This window comes from Eucalyptus grandis, chromosome 9, assembly GCF_016545825.1.
Source record: "Eucalyptus grandis isolate ANBG69807.140 chromosome 9, ASM1654582v1, whole genome shotgun sequence".
In the NCBI taxonomy this organism is placed as follows: Eukaryota; Viridiplantae; Streptophyta; class Magnoliopsida; order Myrtales; family Myrtaceae; genus Eucalyptus; species Eucalyptus grandis.
This window is the reverse complement of record NC_052620.1, coordinates 13,408,628-13,428,873: the sequence shown is the minus strand read 5'-3', so window position 1 is coordinate 13,428,873 and position 20,246 is coordinate 13,408,628. Positions and strand designations below refer to the sequence as shown.

At 38.6% G+C, this 20,246-nt stretch overlaps 1 protein-coding gene across 1 annotated transcript; it reads right to left on the bottom strand.

Moving 5' to 3' along the window:
- Positions 1–35: 35 nt before the first annotated feature.
- LOC104418347 (probable mannitol dehydrogenase) lies at positions 36–3,237 on the bottom strand. The gene is made up of 5 exons (XM_010029671.2): positions 3,055–3,237; positions 2,815–2,928; positions 816–1,329; positions 516–669; positions 36–334 (listed from the first exon to the last, which is right to left on the bottom strand). Exons 1-5 carry the CDS (start codon positions 3,150–3,152, stop codon positions 132–134), a joined length of 1,083 nt encoding a protein of 360 aa, XP_010027973.1. The 5' UTR covers positions 3,153–3,237; the 3' UTR covers positions 36–131.
- Between the last annotated feature and the right edge of the window lie 17,009 nt (positions 3,238–20,246).

Sequence of the window (20,246 nt, the reverse complement as noted above, 5' to 3'; positions counted from 1 at the left end):
AATTCTTTTTCCAACAAAACAAATTTAGGTAGGCATTCCACGTGAAACTCTCTCGATCAAAGTTTTATTTGAACTCCAAAGTTTTTACATGACATCATCATAGGCAATCTACTCAAGAGCCTTCGGGAACCTCATGCTTCTTTTAAGGTGTTGCCAATGTCTATCACAAACCGATACTTGACATCACCCTTGGCAAGGCGTTCCATTGCCGTGTTCAAATAGTCGATTGGAATGACCTCGATATCAGCAGTTATGTTGTGCTTTGCAGCAAAATCAATCATCTCCTGAGTTTCCTTCAATCCACCAATGCAACTCCCAGCCACAATCTTCCTCACTAAAACCACAAACAATTGAGTAAAATAATTTATCAATTTTCGTTTAGCTAAACAAGATATTGGGCACTTCTATGACATTAAATCGGTTTGTTAGTTAATTCAACATTTTTTATTTTATTTATTTTATTTTTATTTATTTATTTATTTTTTGCGGCTAAGGAGAACGACAGAGATTCTTACTGGTGAGCAAGGACAAGACAGGTAACTCAAGAGGCCGATTAGGAGCACCGACGAAGACAAGTTTACCATTATTTTTAAGCAAATCAATTAAGGGCGATATCAAGTGCACAGCCGAAACCGTGTCGATTATACCATCCATCGTTCCCTTAGCAGCCTGTTAAAAAAAAGAAGTTCCGACACAAACTCAAATCACATAATCTTCACGAAATTAGAATACGCTCACTTAAACTGAGTTCCTCATCTTCACCAAAAAAAGAAAAGAAAAAACAAGAAATAGCAATGCTTCGATCCAGAAATCACCTCGACTTGATTGATGTCGCTGCTAACAAGGAATGCATCGGCACCAAGACGCTGGAGCGCTTCCTCCCTCTTGCCGGGGGAGGAGCTGATCACGGTCACCTTGACCCCCATCGCCTTCGCGAATTTCACGGCTACATGGCCTAATCCACCGAGACCCGCCACGCCCAAGTGGTCCCCTGGGCGGTCGAGCCCGAAGAACCTCATTGGGCTGTAAACAGTGATGCCGGCACAAAGCAGAGGAGCGCCGGCGTCGAGAGGCATGTTCTGCGGGAATTTGATGGCGAAGTGCTCATCCACCACCATCATGTTGGAGTATCCTCCGTAGGTCATCGTCCCATCATGGTACGTGGCACCATAAGTCTGAATCATTTTGGGGCAGTAATTCTCGAGATGGTCGTGGCAACTATCGCAGGAGCCGCACGATCCGACCAAGCAACCCACTCCCACTTTGTCTCCCACCTTCAACTTCTCCACCTTGCTTCCGACCTCCACGACTTCGCCGGCGATCTCGTGGCTGCATATCAAATAGGTCAAGATATGCATGAAGTTTAGACAAATTAACAGCCAAAAGTTTTAGATATGTTCGATATTTGTAAGAGTTTGTGATCGATGCGCAGTTGGGATTCTACATGTTATGTCTGGTTAAAGTTGGTTGTGCGTCTAAAGGCATCGCCTTGATTGAATTTAACAGTTGAAGGTGAACTTCGGAAGTTGGACACGTGAGTGAACTCGCTGATGCAGAAAAACTCCATCTTAACAACAGAAACTGGTTCTTCTATTGTGGCCCCTTTGCTTATTCTAATCGTAATTTGAAATAATTCCATCGGTCAAACAAAAATCTAAAAGGTTAATACTAGGGGCGATTATGGTTTCAGGGTAAAACCTATAACTTAAGTATCATACCAATTCCAAGGTATGCATGGCGGGTTCTACGTTCTAAAAATTTGGAAACCTGTTTCAACGGGTAAGTTTCAAATTCTGGATAGGTGGAACTTGAAACTTAAAACCTAAAACAAATTTTTGTATTTTCCTTAGTCTATATCTTCTCGCAATACTATGGTATTCCATAACGTACAATAATTAGTATGTAATCTAGAATAACTAGTTCGAGCTTCTATTCTATGACTGAGACTTTTAACTTATTAACTTATTAATATATTTCGTGTGTTTAAATAAAAGTTGTGGTTAGTGGATTATGATAGCAAATGGTGCTCGTTAAAGGTGATGATTCACTGCAATTTTTTAATTAATAATATAGGTAGAATTTAACTAAACCTTAGAACCGACCTTGGAATTTGTGATAGGACAGGTTCCGCGTTCCAAGGAATGTAGAGTATATTACAAGTTCCAAAAAAATGAAGAACCTATTCTAGCATATAAGTTTAAGGTTTTAGGTGAAACTTGTATGGAATTTAGAACCACTTACTTGTAATTAATATTATGAAAAACCTCAAATTGGTATACCTATGATAAATTTACTCAAACTTAATTTTGTGACCACTAAAATTCTTAAATTGATATATTTGATATAAATTTATCATCTGTTAGTTTTTGTTAACTTGGATTAATATTGTAAAAATCATAAATTGATACATTTGTGATAAATGGAGAGTTAAACCCCAAATTGGTACTTCCATCAACTGTCATGTGTTATGCAACTAAAAAATTTAACGGAAACTAATGAATGTTAAATTTATCATAAGTGTATCAATTTGGGGTTCTTCATAGTATTAGCCCAAATATAATATAAATGAAAGGGGATGGTGGGTTTTCATTGGATAATTGGCCCCTAACAATTGTTCTGTAAATACCGTTGAGTAGAATAATGGAACCGGATGACGCCATTGTCGGAGCTCGACTGGGGATTCGTGAAATTGGCCAGTTTTTTTACCACTAGATCATCGTGATGGAGTCTTTCTGTCTCGCGACACCTCGAAAGTACCATGAAAATAAAAAGAGCAAAGGAAAAAGGTGACCCGGAAAGGGAAAAGGCGGATACCCAGGAACAAGAGGATAGGTAGAAAATCCCCAGTCATTCCTCACGCTGTGGAGGTCGGTGTGGCAGATCCCGCAGAATAGCACTTTGAGCTTCACGTCTTTCTCTCCAGTCGCCCTAATTTCGGATCGAAACAATATGTCAAAAGCAAATAAATGATCACCACCTTTTCTGTCCCCTCAAAGATAATCTATAAAGTAGAGTATGGAGATTCCACCGTCTGAGAATGGAAAGGGAAATAACCTGCGGGAGAACTTGAAGGGAGAGAGAAGGCCAGAGGCGTCTCTCGCAGCCCAGCCAAGAGCCTCCTCCGGGTGTTCTTGGTCTGGCGACTTCATCATCTTTTCTCTGATGCAAAGCGAGAGTTTCTTTCTCTCCCCTGTTTTCCCGGGAAAAGGGTTTGCAGAAGGAAAATGCTGCGGTGGTGGCGAGGAGTCAGTTCGACTTTTTAGAGATTATATAGAAGAAAGTCAGGGGGACTGGGTAAACACTCAGCTCAGCATTCTCGATTAAGAAAAGATTATCAACGTAAGCGAGACAATGTCCATATAAATCAAAGTCTTATCTTGTGAGATAATCAGTCTTAAAATATACTTGTGAATAGAAATTTCATTGGATGTCACTGAAGAGACAACACACTTGTTAAAAATACTTTCATGAATGATGTTAGAGATAGTGATCTTCCTTATCGATTCCAATTGACTTTATTTGATATTATAATATTTTATTACTTTAAATAGTTTTCTAGAACCTTCTCTAAATAGGCTTTTGTATCATTAGTATTATATACATAGAAATACACACAAATTCTTTTTTGCGCTTTATTACAACATGGTATTAGAGCCAAGTTTTGTTTGAAGAAGGGACCACGGTGTTATAGCAACATTGTCGTAGCTATGTCAGTATCCATTAATCACCGAACTGTAGTGCTTGATTTTTACCTAGATAGTTTCGTTGCTTATTTCGAAAGTTAAACATCGTTATTTGACTCGACTACCTTAAACGAGTTAGACTCTGAAAATTCATCACCAATAGGCTCGGGAAGTCGCTACATGCATCACCACGCACCACCACGTGACAAGTCCACCAATACTGTCACTCGTGAGTGAATTTTTTGAAGTCATTACTTGGAATTTTTCCAAACAAATTACCGGAAATAGGTTCTTCATTGTCTGGCGAGTCCAAAACAGCAATGAACATCGCCGAAAAATGACTCATGCGACCTTACGCACCACTGAGGTCTTCTGCGCGTGAGATCCACTCTCCACGTGCCTCGCACGTGATTCACCTTGTCCGTGAGCAAGTGACGTCATCCTCCACATTAGCTGTCACGCCCCGAACCTCGAGCGTGCACACGTCCCTCAGTGGTCGATGAAAATTGTGACGTCCCAAGACGCATCGCCAACCTATTCATTTTATTGCACATGCGGAAAGTAATATACAAATCCCCTGACAACAAACAACACGAAATTCTGGTCATCGGCTATCCCGGTATAATTTTTGGAAAATAATAAATAATTACAAAAATTACAAAAATAATTAAATAAAGCAAATTAAATACAATAAATACTAACTTAGGCCGGAAACACTAATCTAACCACCTAAACGGGCCTAGAAAATTTCCGAACCTATCTAGATAAAAAGTACAATCTATCTAGCCCTTAATTAGTCTATTCTAACCACCTAACATGCATAATTAAATAATTAAATCACTAATCCAAACTAACTAACTACCTAATCTACACTTAGCCTAAACTGATTATCCACTAAGCATCATTAACTCCATTAGCAGAGTTTAGCAAGTAAACTCACTGGTTTAGCAGGCCGGTGAGTCCATGGTGACAGCGACGTAGAGGTGAGCAACACTAGAGCCTGCAGCGACACCAACGGAAGTCTGGACGGGCCTAAAAACGGGCCACAAAGCCTCAACTAGGGGCTAAGCTTCGACTTCTGCTCTGGACCGAGAGAGTTGGGCTGAGTGATTGAAACGGCATGGGACAGGAGGCAGAGGCTGCAGTGGGTGACAATAGTGCTTGACGGTTGGCTGGACGGCAATGGTGGAGCTCTGGCGAGGCTGTGATGGTGACCAAGGTAGCTCAGGATGTGGCTGGAAGGCTTGGACATAGGTAGATGGGCGTGCAGACGCGCAGGATGGCGTGTGAGGCTCGGGCGGCGCGACGGTGCACTACGACGGCAAGGGAGATGATCGACGGTAGTGGGGTTCTTCTTTCGTTCTCTCTGGAATTTTGAGCTCTCAAAACTCTCAACAAGGAATAAAGCAAGCTCAATGAAGAAGAAGAAGCCAGCTGAAGCTTGAAGGGAACCCAATTGCCTCAAAAGTCCAAGAAAATATCCCAATTGCTCATTGCTTGCCCCCCACCTCTTCAGCCTTAAACATCAACCATTTGCACACCTAAGGCTTCCCCAACAAGCCATTGAAATGGCCCAAAAGTGGCTGCACCCCATTGGTTACGAATTTGGACAATTTCCCTCCAAATTTCATTCAATTTCTCATCAATTGGGCTCTATTAGGTTCTCATAAATTTAGCTGAGATGCCATCGTCCATCTCATGATTTCTCCTCGTCAATTGATCCAACTCAATGACAAAAAATGCAACAAAAAACGGCTCTCTAATTTTCCCGGTCCAAAATAGCCTTACTTTGAAATTTCGTTGAAATCTTGAGTGAGGATGAGTCGACGTTTCTAAAATGAATCGTGGCATGACAGAACTTAAATTGGGTTTAAATTCGCGGTAAATTTCAACCGGGTGCGATTTTAGCGTGACCTAACCTACCGGGTAGCTTTTAGAAAATTGTTAGTGCAATTGACTCGTGGTCGATTATTTTCGAACCACATTGTACATTTTCGACTCATTGGCGACTCTTGGTTGTTGTGAAAATCTCGAGGTTTCAAATACGGGCACAAGGTACAGAAATAACATAAACATCGGTTTAGTGTCGTTTGACGAGAATTTTGTAATTAGGTGGAATCACCCACACACTAATCACATACCCCTGTCGAATCGACCTATCCCATTGAGGATGCTAATAAATTTGCCGACTGTTTGGAGGAGTGGGAGAGCAAGAATCATCAGATACCCACATGGTTTCGAAACACTTCGATTCCATTTATCAAACTTTAGTTTGATCGCCTAAATGCAGAAAAGGAAGCTTATGATCTTCTTGGTAGTCATTATTCCACATCAGATATTGCTCATCCATATCAACTATTAGGAAACTTATATTACATGCATTAGGAGATAGGTCAACCTATTAACGACTTTCTCTCTTCCATGAATACTATGGGATCAACTAGCTTTATCTAAACCAAAATGGGATTTGACTACTGATGCTCATAAGTTTGCTCAACATCGTGATCATATGTGTGGTATGCAATTTCTGATGGCTCTTAATGATAAGTTTGAACTTGTGCAAGCCTCACTTCTGCATTGGGATCCTTTACTTCATCTTGAGGTAGTTGTCTTGGAATTATTGACTGAGGAAACTCGACTTGTGACATTAAAGGCATAATATTCTACTCCATTAGTCTCCATTTCTACAGATGTAATGCTTGCCACTTCTAGTTCCTACTCATGGTGCAAGCCTTGTCGCCGGCCCAGTCATCATGCATCAAATTGTTATCAACTACAATCTAAGCAACCCACAAGAACAAACAGCCAACCCCGGTTCAAAGGTCTACTTGCACGCCACCCATCCACTGTTGCTGTTGCCATAGAGGATTTCTCTAATAGTTCATTTGTCACAATATCATTAGATGATCATTGGTCCACAATTCGTTTCATTATTTAAGAAATTAATACTTCTAGCCATTTTGTTCTGTCAATTGCCCTAAGTACTCATGATTCATGGTTTTTTGATTCTGCCTATTGTGATCACATGACCTCCAATTCCAATTTATTCAATTCAAAATCATACACTCCACAAATACTTATTATTCACACAGCTGATAACTCACGAATGATAGTTAGTCATCTAGGGAATGTTGCAATATCCAAATTGTCCTTGCCTGATACATATTTGGTTCCCAAACTCTCACTAAACTTGGTATCTATTGTTTAGCTATGAGAGCTTGGTTTTGGCATTCATTTCTCTTTGAATGGTTGTCCTGTGTAAGATCCATGGATGAGATAGACAGTTGGGATACATCGTAAAGTATGACGTTTGTTTGAGCTTGTTTTGTTAAAGCTTCCCAAATCTTTCACTGGTTGTGGCGCCACAGTCTCATCTGAAATTTGTCATTCTCGTTTCATCATCCTTATTTTTCTAGATTAAGTCCTTTGCTTTTAGGTGCTCATCTTGGTACTGTTGAAAATAAAACTTTTGATTATCTACCTTGTAAGTTGGCAAAACATCATGCTTACCGTTCAATATCAATGAATCTATCTCTTATGCTCCTTTCGATTGAATTCAATCGAATATTTGGGGGACCATCTCTACTCCCACTATGGGAGGATCTCGTTATTTTGTGATTTTTGTGGATGATTTTTCTTGTTATTCATGGCTTTATCTTATGAAAAATCAATATGAACTTACTCATATCTATGGTTTTTTTTTTTTTTTTTTTTTGCCTTGATTAAAACACAATTTTCTTGAGATATTAAAGTTTTTTGTACCAATAAAGCCGTGGAATATAGGGATAGAGAGTCTATTAGAATTCTTTCTCAGAACAGTACCATCATTCATTGTTCTTGTCTAGGAACTTCCCAACGAAATGGTCAAGTAGAGTGTAAACATAGGAATATTTTAAATATTATATGCCTTCTCCTAATCTAAGCATATTGTCTAGAATAGTTTTGAGGGGAGGCTAGTCATATTGCTGTATATACTATCAATCATATTCCATAACCTACTATAGGCAACATTTCTTCTTACGAGCGCTTGTGTGATAGTGTTCCTAATTACAGTATACTTTGAGTCTTTGGAGGTACATATTTTGTATATCTTCTCTCAAATGAACACGCGAAGTTAGAACCTCGTGCTTATCCATGTTATTTCGTTGGATTTGGTGTTGAGTATAAAAGGGTATAGAAGTTGGGATCCTTTCTCCAATCAACTTTGTGTGTCTTGTCATGTTACCTTCTGGGAACATAAGATGTTCTCACCTCTATGTCCTTTTGCAACCTCTCCTACTGTTCCAACTATTCACTTTTTCACCAATCCTCCTATCAATCTATTTCCTAAAGATGACATCCTCGCATCTTCCTCTTTGGAATTGTCCTCTCCTTATCTTGATGTAGGTATTTCGATAGCTCCTAATATGTATGTGCCATCCGCAGATTCACCACCCTTGGATATTCTATCTTCTTCTGTTCTTCGTTCCACCGGTGTAAGTCAACCTTTTGTTCAGCTTCGTGAATTTCACTATCATTCTACAATTGCCTCTTTTCAAGAGCCTCGCACATATAGAGAAGCTCATAGTAATCCTCTTTGGTAGCAAGCAATGATGGATGAGTTGCAAGCACTAGAAAAATCTCATCCTTGGGATTTTGTTGATTTACCTCTTGAAAAGTCAGCTATAGGTTGTAAATGGGTGTACAAGATCAAAACCAAGTTAAGTGGTTCAATGGAACACTACAAAGCTAAGCTAGTAGCAAAAGGCTTTACTCAGGAATATGGTATTGACTATGATGAGATGTTTGCTCCAGTTGCACATCTTACTTTTGTTTGTAGCCTCCTTACTATCATTACTACTAAACGATGACCTCTGTTTCAAATGGATGTCAAAAATACATTCCTTAATGGGAATCTCATTGAATAACTATATATGGAGCCACCTCTTGGATACATTCATACTCCTAGTAAAGTGCATTGACTACACCAAGCATTATGTGGAATGAAGAAGGCTCCTCTATATGGTATTCTAAGTGTAGTTCTACCATGGAGCACCTTGGATTTATGTCCAGCCCCTATGGTAATACTCTCTTTGTTCAACGGACATCTTATGGGAGTATTATGCTATTGTTATATGTGGATGACATAGTTATTGTTGGTGATGATCATAATGGAATTACAAAACTATAGTAGTATTTGAGTCAACAGTTTGAAATGAAATATCTCAAGTAGCTTAGTTATTTTCTAGATTGGAGGTTGCTTTAGATTCCTTTGGCTATTATCTTTCTCAAATGAAATATATCACTAATCTTCTTTCTTGGACCAAACTTACTAATAACAAGATTGCTATCACTCCCATCGAAAATAATGCCAAATTTGATGAAAAAGATAGGACTCCTCTTCTAAACCCTACACTATATCAACAATTGGTTAGCAGTTTGGTATACCTCACTAATACTCATCTTGACATCACTTATACTGGTCATATTGTAAGTCAATTCATGACCATTATGCGAACGACTCACTTTGCCATTGTTCTTTGAATTCTTCACTATATCAAGAGTACCATATTTCATGGTCTTCACTATTTTGCTAATTCAACCTTAGAGTTGATGGCTTATTCTAATGCTGATTGGGCTAGTGATCCTCTTGATTGTCGCTATACTACATAGGCTACTGCTTCTTCTTAGGGAAGTCCCTTTTTTATTGGTAGAGCAAGGAACAGACTAGTGTCACTCGATTGAGTACAGAAGCGGAATATTGTGCTCTTGCTGATACAACTTTGGAATTACTATGGTTGCGATGGTTATTAGAAGACATGGAATTCATCATCATGGTGGAATGATCATTCATTACGATAATAAGAGTGCTATCCAATTATCCCATAATGATGTTTTCCATGAGTATATTAAGCACATTGAAATAGACTATCATTTCATACACTCTCATGTGCTTTGTGGTGTTGTTTGTCTTGTTACCACCTCGTCAGTTGATCAAATGGCTAATGTTTTCACCAAGGCACATCCACCTAGGCATTTTAAAGATCTTTTCTCCAAACTCCAATTGATTTCTTCTAAGTCACATTGAGTTTGAGGGGGGATGTTAGAGACAGTGATCCTCCCTAATTGGTTCTAGTTGATTTTATTACTTTAGATAGTTATCTAGAATAACCTATAAATAAGCTCTTGTATCATCAGTATTATAAACACATAAATATACAGAATTTCTCTTTTTTTTCGCTTTATTGTAACAAATGATATGGTGGATTGAAATCATGAAAATTGATCGCATCCTTTATAGTAATTAAGGGCGTAATCGATTTGGGCAGGAAAATAATTTCAAGATCGAGCTTGACTTGTCTCACAAACTCACCGCTCGAAACTTTGCTTGAGATTGAGCGAATACTAAAAGTTTGTTCAAGTTTGACTTCGATGAAAAATCTAGATACTTGAGCTGAACTTTACTCGATGGCTTGTGATGAGATCGTAAATATAATTCGGCCTCCAGCTCTCGAGCATAATAAAATTAAATATTTTCCATTCACACATTTCATATACTAGTTTCAGGGGCACCCTCTTTGCTTTTTTATTTTATAATTTTTTTTTTTATGAAAGCTCAGTTATTTCATTTTAAAAAATTCAATGCATTTTAAACATATATTTTGGACATGGCAATATTTTCTTTTTTTTGGTCGTAGGACATGATAATATTGACAACATACTTTTCCTAAGAAACTCCATTTATTTAAGGTATCCAGGTTGAGGTGTCGGTCGTCCGATGTTGACTGAGAGGAACAGCTTGAATGTCTACTGCCATACCATCCTCAAAATCGTTGTGCACCTGATTAATTAATTCAGAAAAGAACTCAGGATCATCTTCTTTAACACCGTCCATAGAAAAAGACCCTCCTGAAGTCAACTGTCTTCTCCAGGTCGATTCTGCGTTCTGCACTTGATTCATTAATTCAGATATGAACCTGGGATCATCTTCTTCAACACCGTCCATAGAACAAGACCCTCTAGATCGATCCTGCTCCCCTTTCCCCACCTTCCACCTAAACAGAAGGTTTAAAAGGTATCTCCGCCCACAGTAGATATTCCCATTCCTAGGATGCTCGATGCCCGTTTGGCTACGCGCCAAGAGTATGTATAAGTAAGATTCCTTTTAAAATCTTGTTGCATGAAGTATTATTATTAGGACAGGAAGCTACAATCCAAGATGTCTTAGGAAGTATGGCTTTGTTAAAGCTCAACAGAGTCTCCAACCCTATATCCCCCTTCCTTTTATCCTTACCAATCGATTTTGAATATTGACATGGCATAGGTGAGTTGTGCCTGTACTGCTGCTTAAATACTTTATTCCCGGTTCCTTACATTAATTTTTCCTTCCATATTTCTAGTTTGATGCTAACTCCAGTTGATATCTAGGCGAACATTTGTTTCATTGAAACCCTTGATAGGAAGGAATGACCGGATACTTTCTAATCTATGTAATCCCTGGAACTCTCAAAGCATCAGATGTTTTTGCAGATGTAGACATCTAAATAATTTTCTGAAAGTCAGAAAATGCTTTTGAAAATTTGGAAATTGTTTTCCTTTTAAAAATATTTATTTATTAAATGTTACATTCTCGTATTTTAGATTATTTAGGAGTTAGGCATCCAGCAATGCTTCCAAAAATGGGGATTGCATTTCTAGAAATTTTCCACGGCAAAAAAGTTTTATGCACTTTTGAGTCTAGAGATTCATAGGTCATTTTTAAATGTGCATATGGTTAAAAGGTCAAGACGATGTATCCCATCTGTGACAAGATTTGCATTTAAATTTTGTGATTGTAGGATCCATGAAACCCGTCTATGATCTTATTAACATAACAACTGAGTTGATTCGTGCAAACAAGCTTCAAGAGATTTTTCGATGATTAATGTTCTCTTCGTCGAACATTTTATTACTTCCCGCGATTTTCGTTGCCATGTTTTAAGCACACAAATGTATCGATCGTGGTGGAAAAATAGAGAAGAAGTACCAGAACAATCCATACACATGCCCACACATGGGTGACTGGCCCATGAGCTGTGCGTTCGGGCCAGCACGCTAGGGCCGCATAATTTACGCGAATGAGCTACGTGCTTGGAGCAGAAGTTTCAAGATCCAAGACACCTAAAGGCTTGCGTGCGGGCCGTCTCTACGTGTCATGGACTAGAAGTTTCAAGATCCAAGCAACCGAAGAGACGGCCCCATATGATCGGCAGGACTTTAAGTGTCTTGGACTCTACGATTTTCATGAGAATTCTAAAACACTCTTAAAAACGATAGGTAAAATATATATTTGCATTCAAGATATTTCTTTTGTATAACGAGGTGGATGAAAATTTTATATTTAATAGGAATAATAGTAGTTTGAGCAATAATAATTGAAAGGCCTTGTGTTTAAATAGGGGTGTTCTCTCTCTCATTTGTAACATCAAACATTTGAGCAATAGAAGTAGATTTTCTCCCAAAACTTTTCTCTCTAAACACTTTCTCTCTCTACAATCCAGGAGTTAGTAAGCGAGTAATCGATCCTTGGAAAAAAAGCTTAGCTTAGGCGACCCAACAAACCAAATGAAGCATAAGTTGTCGCATCTCAATCTCAAGTATTGGTGGTGACAAGTGGTATCAGAGCTAGGTAGAAGAGAGCTTGTTCAAAGAGATCAAGGAGCACAACAAGTAGTATAGAGAATGTCAAACCAAGAAATAGCCTATGTTGCCATTGGTGGTAAGGTTCCCCAAGAAAAGGTCGTCCCATAGGAGACTTGCGGTAGAGCCAATAAGAGGGATGTTCCAATGGATGCCATGCCTGCTCTCAAGGAAATGTTTGTTAGAATGAACGCTACCCTAATAGAGTCTGTGGACATAATCGATGAGATGAAAGTGTGAATTGACAAGGTCAAAGAGAAGCTTCACCTCAAAATCATGACCATTGTGGATAAATCCATGGCCCCTTGCACTTAAAGGACGAATTCCTTGAAGCAACAAGTGAGGCTTTGAAGTTGGAAGTCCTAGGTTTGAAGTTAGAGGTGCAAGAGCTCACAACTAGTTTTGTTCAAGACTAGTATTATGAACGGTGCCGTACCCATTCAAGTGGGATGCAATGTGGATGTGTCAAAACCCAAGGAGTTAAATGACAATTGATCTACTAAAGAACTGGACAACTGCATTTGGAGCATGGAATTATACTTTGGTGCCGTTGACATTCAAGATGAGATGGCCAATGTAAAAACCATCACTATGTTCATAACCGATTATGTCATGCTTTGTTGGCGTGATAGGTTTGATGAGACCAAGCGAGATGTTGATCCCATCAACACGTGGGATGATTTTCTCAAAGAATTTTGGTATAATTTCTTCCTTGAGTTCGCCCAACAAAAGGCCATAGCAAACTCTAGCGCCTTGAACAAAAGGCACAATCTAGAGGTACATATACGAATTCTTTGAATTTAAACTCCAAATTTCCAACTTAGGAGGGGAGGAACCTCTTGGGGCATTTATGGATGGTTTGAAGCCTTGGGCCCAACTCGAGCTTAAAAGACGGGGGACAAGTACACTAGAAGTGCTTTAACTTGTGTACAACGCTCACTTTAGTTCCACAACTTTTCATCGGCTCACTTAGGTGCCAAAACCAAAGAAAAATGACCACTTCAATACTTTTGGCAAAAAATCTGGCTAGTATGTGGCTTTTTTTTGGCACTAAGGTGATCACTTTTTAATAATGATTAGCATTACAATGATTAACACTGAAGTGATCACTTCTTAACTTATAATACGACGTTGTTTAGGTTTTTTTTTTTTTTTTTTTGCACTGAAGTGATCACTTTTTCATTAAGATTGATATTGAAGTGATTACTTTTAACAACAATTAGCACATAAGTGATCATTTTTTTTTATAATGATTGCCACTGAAGTGATCACTTATCATTATTATTATTATTATTATTATTATTATTATTATTATTATTATTATTATTATTAACTTGCTACACGATGCCATTTAGAGATTATATGCTCGCTAGGCACGCCGACAAGCCATAGAGGATTGAGAATTTAATAAAATATTGCCACATCAGATTTTTAGCAACTTAGATCGGAGTTAGTACTTAAGGCTGCACATGATAAAATTTCTGGAATAAAAATTGATTTATGGCAAGAAATTGATTTCTCAATTTTTATTCCCCAACCAAGTTTCTGAGTAAAGAAACCCGTTTGATAACAACTCAAAATTTCTATTTCTGGAACAAAAATCCATTTGATAACAGAATAAAATTTCTATTTCTAGGAATAAAAATTGGATAGATAACAACATAGGAAATTCTCAAATACAAAATAATATTCGAAATAATACTAGTACATTACAAAAGTTGAAAATACAATTTTATGGAATTTCCGGCATATTATTATCCCTTGCCATTTTATTGCAATGGTTTTCCTAAGCGTATTTATTTGATTTCCCTCTTCGGTCAACTAAATGTTTGTAAGCTCATCTTGCGTAGGTTCAGCCAAGTACATCGGATCTCTATATAAGGAAAAGTTCTTATCCATCTTGTCTTGATCACGGATGTAATTATGGATGACACAACATGCAATTACGATATGTGCTTGCTTTCGAATTGCAAATGAGGGCATGTGTCTCAAAATGAAAGAGCAATTCTTCAATGCCCCAAATGATCTTTCAATGACATTCCTTAAAGAAGAATTCCTATAGTTGAACAATTCTCTTACAGTTGTTGGCCGTCTCGCTCTACCCCTATACTCATTTAAATGATACCGGTCATCTCTAAAATGAGTTAAAAATCCCGAAGTTGCTGCATAACCATAATCCATGACATAGTATTTGCCTACAACAATGTATTCATACATTGGTCGTAATTTATAACTATAAATATGATCATAAAGAAAATTACTCCTTAAATGACAAACAAATACCTAGTGGCGGCCAAGGAAATTCCAATTGAGGAGTCTCCAGTGCTGCCGCAAGCACTCAACAATTGTTGGCAGAACCTTCCCAACTAGCATATACAAAAGTAAATTTCATATCAAATGAACAAATACACATCACATTCCAAGTGGTGGTGCCTTTCCTATCTCTAAATGGGATTTGTTTCGACACAAGTATAGAAGCGTGAACATGAGTGCCATCAATAGCGCCTATACAACCCTATCATTTTATCAAAACTAGTATTATACAAGATTATCAACAAAATAAAATTGATGGTGTAAAGGAATATATGAGAATTCTACCTTGAAGTAACGTTTATGCTTAGGATCCATAAAATCTCTTGTGGGACAACAACAAATGAAGGTGGTATGATAACCTCTTTTGCCAATTTGAGAACAAAAATTCTATTTCTGAAGGATGGAGAAAAGGAAATAATTTATGTTTCTATTTCAGAAACAAAGAAGCTACAATTTCTAGCTTCTGATTTCTCCTCAAAGTCACTTTCTGGAATAGAAATCTATTTCAGAAATAGAGAAATCAAATTGCGTTTCCAAACGGATTTCTGTTCCAAACCTGTTCCGTGGAACAGAGAAATAGAGAAATCAAGAAACAGAAATTTTATCATGCGCAACCTAAGTGATCAATTATTATTATTTTTTTTAAAGTGGCACTTAAGTGAGTCGACAAAAAGTTGTGGCATTAAAGTAAGCATTGTATACAAGTTAAGGCACTTTTGATATACTTCTCCCTAAAAGACGAGATATTTGAAGTATCTCAAAGGCACTCATCATAACGAACTCTCTTGCTAACTTCATCAAACCTGAATCTTCCAAGTCCATATGAAATGGGTGGAAAAATGGATCACCACCATGACATAGACAAAGAAGGTAGAGTTACCCATGATCCAAGAGATCAATGGGGAAGAGTAGGGGGAGAAGGCTCTTCCCAACTACCCAACAAAAAGTGAAACCAACCCCAAGGTGACTCCCACAGAGAAAAGGAGAAGCCACCATATCCCTTTGCTTCTTTTGTAATGGTCCCCACTGGTCCTGAGATTGTCCAAAGAGGAACAAACTCACAACATTGCCCACCATTAAGAAAGAGGAATGCAAAGCAGGAGAAGAGAAAAGTGCATCTTGGAATCGTAAAGATTCTCAACTCTATAAAGACTCTAGCATTGATTGCCCAAGAAGCCTCCAAGTGCAACTTTGCCATTTGTGGAAGTCAAAGGTTTGTAACTGTGGCACCCCCCGAATGGCCCCCAATCCATTAGGGTCGCCACAGTTCGATTTCCTTTTAGTTGTCCTGATAATATATCACTATGATACCATAGAATTATAATAGATCCATAAGTCTTGGGGGTTTATATCATTTAGATCGGTCCCTGCGTAGTTTATATAGCGGAAGCACATCCATCAACTCCCATTTCACAAATTAAAACGATGCACACCAACTAAACACATTTATAGGTAATAAGCCGAACACTTTTATTTACACAAAACTAGATGGACATCTTTAGTTGGTACACCAAAATGCCATAGTCTATCGGCTATACTTCAAAAGATGACCGACATCTTTTCCAACAGTTGTATACTTAAAGTCCATCGATCAGTGTCGGCGTCCAAAAGTTCCTTCCCCTGCTGTCCTCCTCCTCACGGCCATGTCCAACTACTCAGTCCATCTGCTGGTGGCAGTGGCAGCAGAGGTATGTTGTCTAGTTTGAAATGTTAGTCCCTAAAAGTAGTGAGTACAACCACTTAGCAATAAAAGATTCATTAAGCTATATCATGTAGTACCATCGATATTTAGATTCATGCAAGATAGACAAGATAGACAATCAATGAATGAGTATGCATCCAAACCATATAACTCTTCAATGCAATGACTAGTGCATTTTTAACCAATAAGATGCATCATGTCCAGTCACACAAGTCCCGATCATAGGACCAAACTGTAATGACACGTCCCATTCCATGCCATACAATTTAGTCCTATAACCAGACCCCACACAAACTTAGTGGAACCATAAGTTTTAACATTCAAAAGGTTTCATCCCCCAGAGGACCAATGTTTGCATCCTTCTGGGATTCCACACCCATCCCTAGCGTCGCGGAAACCTCCGGGTATGTATTCAAAATACAACCGGGCATCCAAAGGGCATCGACTCATTCGAACCTCTCGGCATCTCGCACCTCACTTGGCATCACGAGGAATCGTCGGGCCTCGCCATGAAAATGGTTACCCCTACCCTCCGGGCATGCATCATAATACAACCCCTCACCCTCCGGGCATGTATCATAATACAACCGGGCATCCCGACACTCCCGGGGAAAAACCTCTAGGCATGTATTCATAATACAACCAGGCATTCAAAGGGTATCGACTCATTCGAACCTCTGGGCATCCCGACTATCGGGGCATCATTGATCCGAGGGTCCAACGGCAACATTAACATCTTAGATTTACCATAATACTTTCAAATGCCAAGAACAATCCATTTCATGCATTCACTATCCAATCTCAAAATTGCACAAATATCCACAACCAGTACCATCATATCACATAACCATTTCAAACATATTCACCTTTGGGACATTTTGTGAAAATTCGAAAATAGAGCAACCCGATTTTACCATGCACAGTTCTGGTAAATATTTCAAAATAAATACTACATGAGCTCGAAAATTTGTGAATTTTTGAAAAGTTATCAATGAGACCCTAAGGAAAAAGTTTCATGAAGAATACCAAGTCAAATTCCTTATGTATCGAGAGTAAAAATTCCGGTATTCCTTACTAACGTTCTGTAAAATTTCCAGATTTAATATTTCCGTATAAAAATCATTTCGTCGACCAAATATTGTCCATTTATGCTAAATTTTTTATATGTTACTCTTACAGATGTTCTCTCCAACTTTCATTAAGGATTCAAAGTCAAAATTTGGCTAGAAAATTTCAGAAAAATCGAGAAATCACCGGAGGTCATACTGTTCTTGCAAAAACAGTTTACTAACCTAAAGAGAAATATTCCTATCCTTGAATCTCGGCATCCAACATCCACGGCCAAGCATTTACAAATGTATTACACCATCTTACAGCCTCTTCACTTCCAAAAATCCACCATAGCTAGATCCTTGAGTTCTTATTTCAATTCAAAAACCGAAATCCATAGAACATACTCTGTTTTTGCTCAGTTTCTTAGTTCAGCTTCATCTCATTCATCTAAAATCACATGCAGCTCCAAATTCTGCATTTTCTCTCATCTACCAGCCCTTCACTAGATAATTACAGCAAGCAAAATATAGATCGATGAACTTTCACTTGCCTCAACACCTAGCTTGCTTGGCAACCAAAAACAGAGACTTGGGACTTCAAACGCAGCTCAATCGGCGACGGGGATCGGCGGTGTAGACGGCGGCAGCAGGTGTGCTCACGGCGGGGCTAACCTCCTCTCTCTCCCTCGCGGCTCACTCACAGTTTTTCTCACTCGGTTCCTCCTTCTCTCTCTGTCCGAATTCTTTTCTCTCTAGTTAGTACAAGCGAGCTGATTAGTCGCTGGTTTTTCACCAAAACCAGTCAACTAAGAAAACATTTTTCCATGGTTTGGCTGCATGAAGGGCAGCTGGATCCGTACGTGTCCAGCATGCTTCTCTTCCTTCGACACCTTGCTCCTCTCTTGCAACGTGTCTTCAGCCATTTAATTAATTCTTTTCTTAATCCCAATTTGCTGGCCGACCACGAGAAAGCAATGCGGCATCAATGGTAAAAAAATTTCCTCTCATAGTTGACTAGATTGTCAACCAAATGGAGAGAGGTTGGGGCAGCTTTTGGGCGCGGACGATTCCTCCTTTTCCGCATGGGTGTGCATGTCCCTCATGCACGGCTGAATTCTTTTTCTTCGGCTCAGAATTTTAATTAATAGAAGTCCAAAATTTCCCTCTCATTTCGTATACATTTTGGTGGTACAATTGTGTAGCATCATCAAAGCAATTTGCACAACTCAATAAGATTGAATGTAGTACTAACAATGACGAATTCCAATAGTAGCTTCATCAATCCATGACGTTTCATCATCATTCATTTTTTTTCCTTCTAAGATCGGCAAAATATGGGTGAGATTGGTCTCACTAATAACCTTATGTAAATAGGCTTTTGACAATACTCTAGTCTATCCCACAATCGGACTATTTTCTAAATGTGAGGTATCGGTCCATTAATGAAATAAAACGGTGTTCACACATGATGCCAATGACACCATTCGCCTGTACTTCCATAATCAGTCACGGTCATCACATATCCGAGGGTTGTCGAAATTTTCAGGTGCCATAGTAACACCAAACTCTATACTTTGGTTGACATGGGTCCATTAAACATGTTATTGTTAAGCGAAGTGGCGAATAATTTGAGACTTCAAGTGAAACCAATTGAACATTAGTTCAAGGTGGTTAACTCGGATGATGTACTGACTATTGGCATTGCTCGGAATGTGGAACCACAAATAGGTGATTTGAAAGGAAAATTCTTTATCAAGGTAATTTTGCTTGTCAAATTTGATATTATTTTGGGTTTGGAATTCTTTAATGGTGTGAACGCCATGATCAATATGAGAACCAAGTCAATCATCATCATTGACTTCAAATATCCATTGGTAGTGCCCAATGATTTTTGGTTTAATAGAGACAAGGGCATCTCCATGATACAACTCATGGATGAAAGGAATTTGAGCAACTTGTAGCTGAGAATGCGAAGCCACAACCTTTGGAGGAGCGAAAGGGGGAAGGCAACCTACACCAACTCAAAGTGAGATGCTGATCCATATGCTTTTTCCAAAATTGGAGAACTTGTCGAGTGACATGGAAATGGCTAGACCAAAGAAGGAATTGCTTGTGGAATGAGTTGGGATTCAATAGTTGTGTAGCCGACAAGTCAAAAGTGGAAAGACCAAGTGGCGTTGGAAATGGAAGAATCGCCAACGTATGAGGAAATCAACATTCCAAAGGAAGGATGCATCCGGGTAAGCAAAAGACTCTAGGTTAAGAGCGCTAAGGGTGTCACTCAATTGGGTGAGGGAGATTGTCACGGATTGGGGTTTCAAAACCAGAGTGACTAAAGAGGTGGCTCATATGATTGGCAAGACTTTAATTGTCTTGGGCTCTAGGCTTTTCATGAGGGTCTTAGAATACTCTTAAGGGCAATGAACATATTTTCATGTGTTTTTAAAGAGGAAGGCTTATACATATTTTTCGTTAGTTATTTTGGTACATCCATCGTATAATCATAATCTTAAGAGCAATGGTCAGGATTATTTATCCACTTATTTTCGCATGAACATATCTGTCATTTACATGATAATTAGGGCTACTTAATGAACTCATCTTATGTGATGTCTTAGTCTGTCGTACACTAATCCTTATTCTAGCAATTACTTATAGTTATTACACAAGTGGAAGTCTTTTATGAAAGTTAGCATTTATAACATAAATTATAAACGCGCCACAAGAGAATCTATATTAGGGGGAATCAAGCTTTCATTATTTACATATTCATATATACATCGGGCATTGGAAAGTACATCAAAAGAGCGAAGCTAATTAGGAGAACTCTAAAAAGTG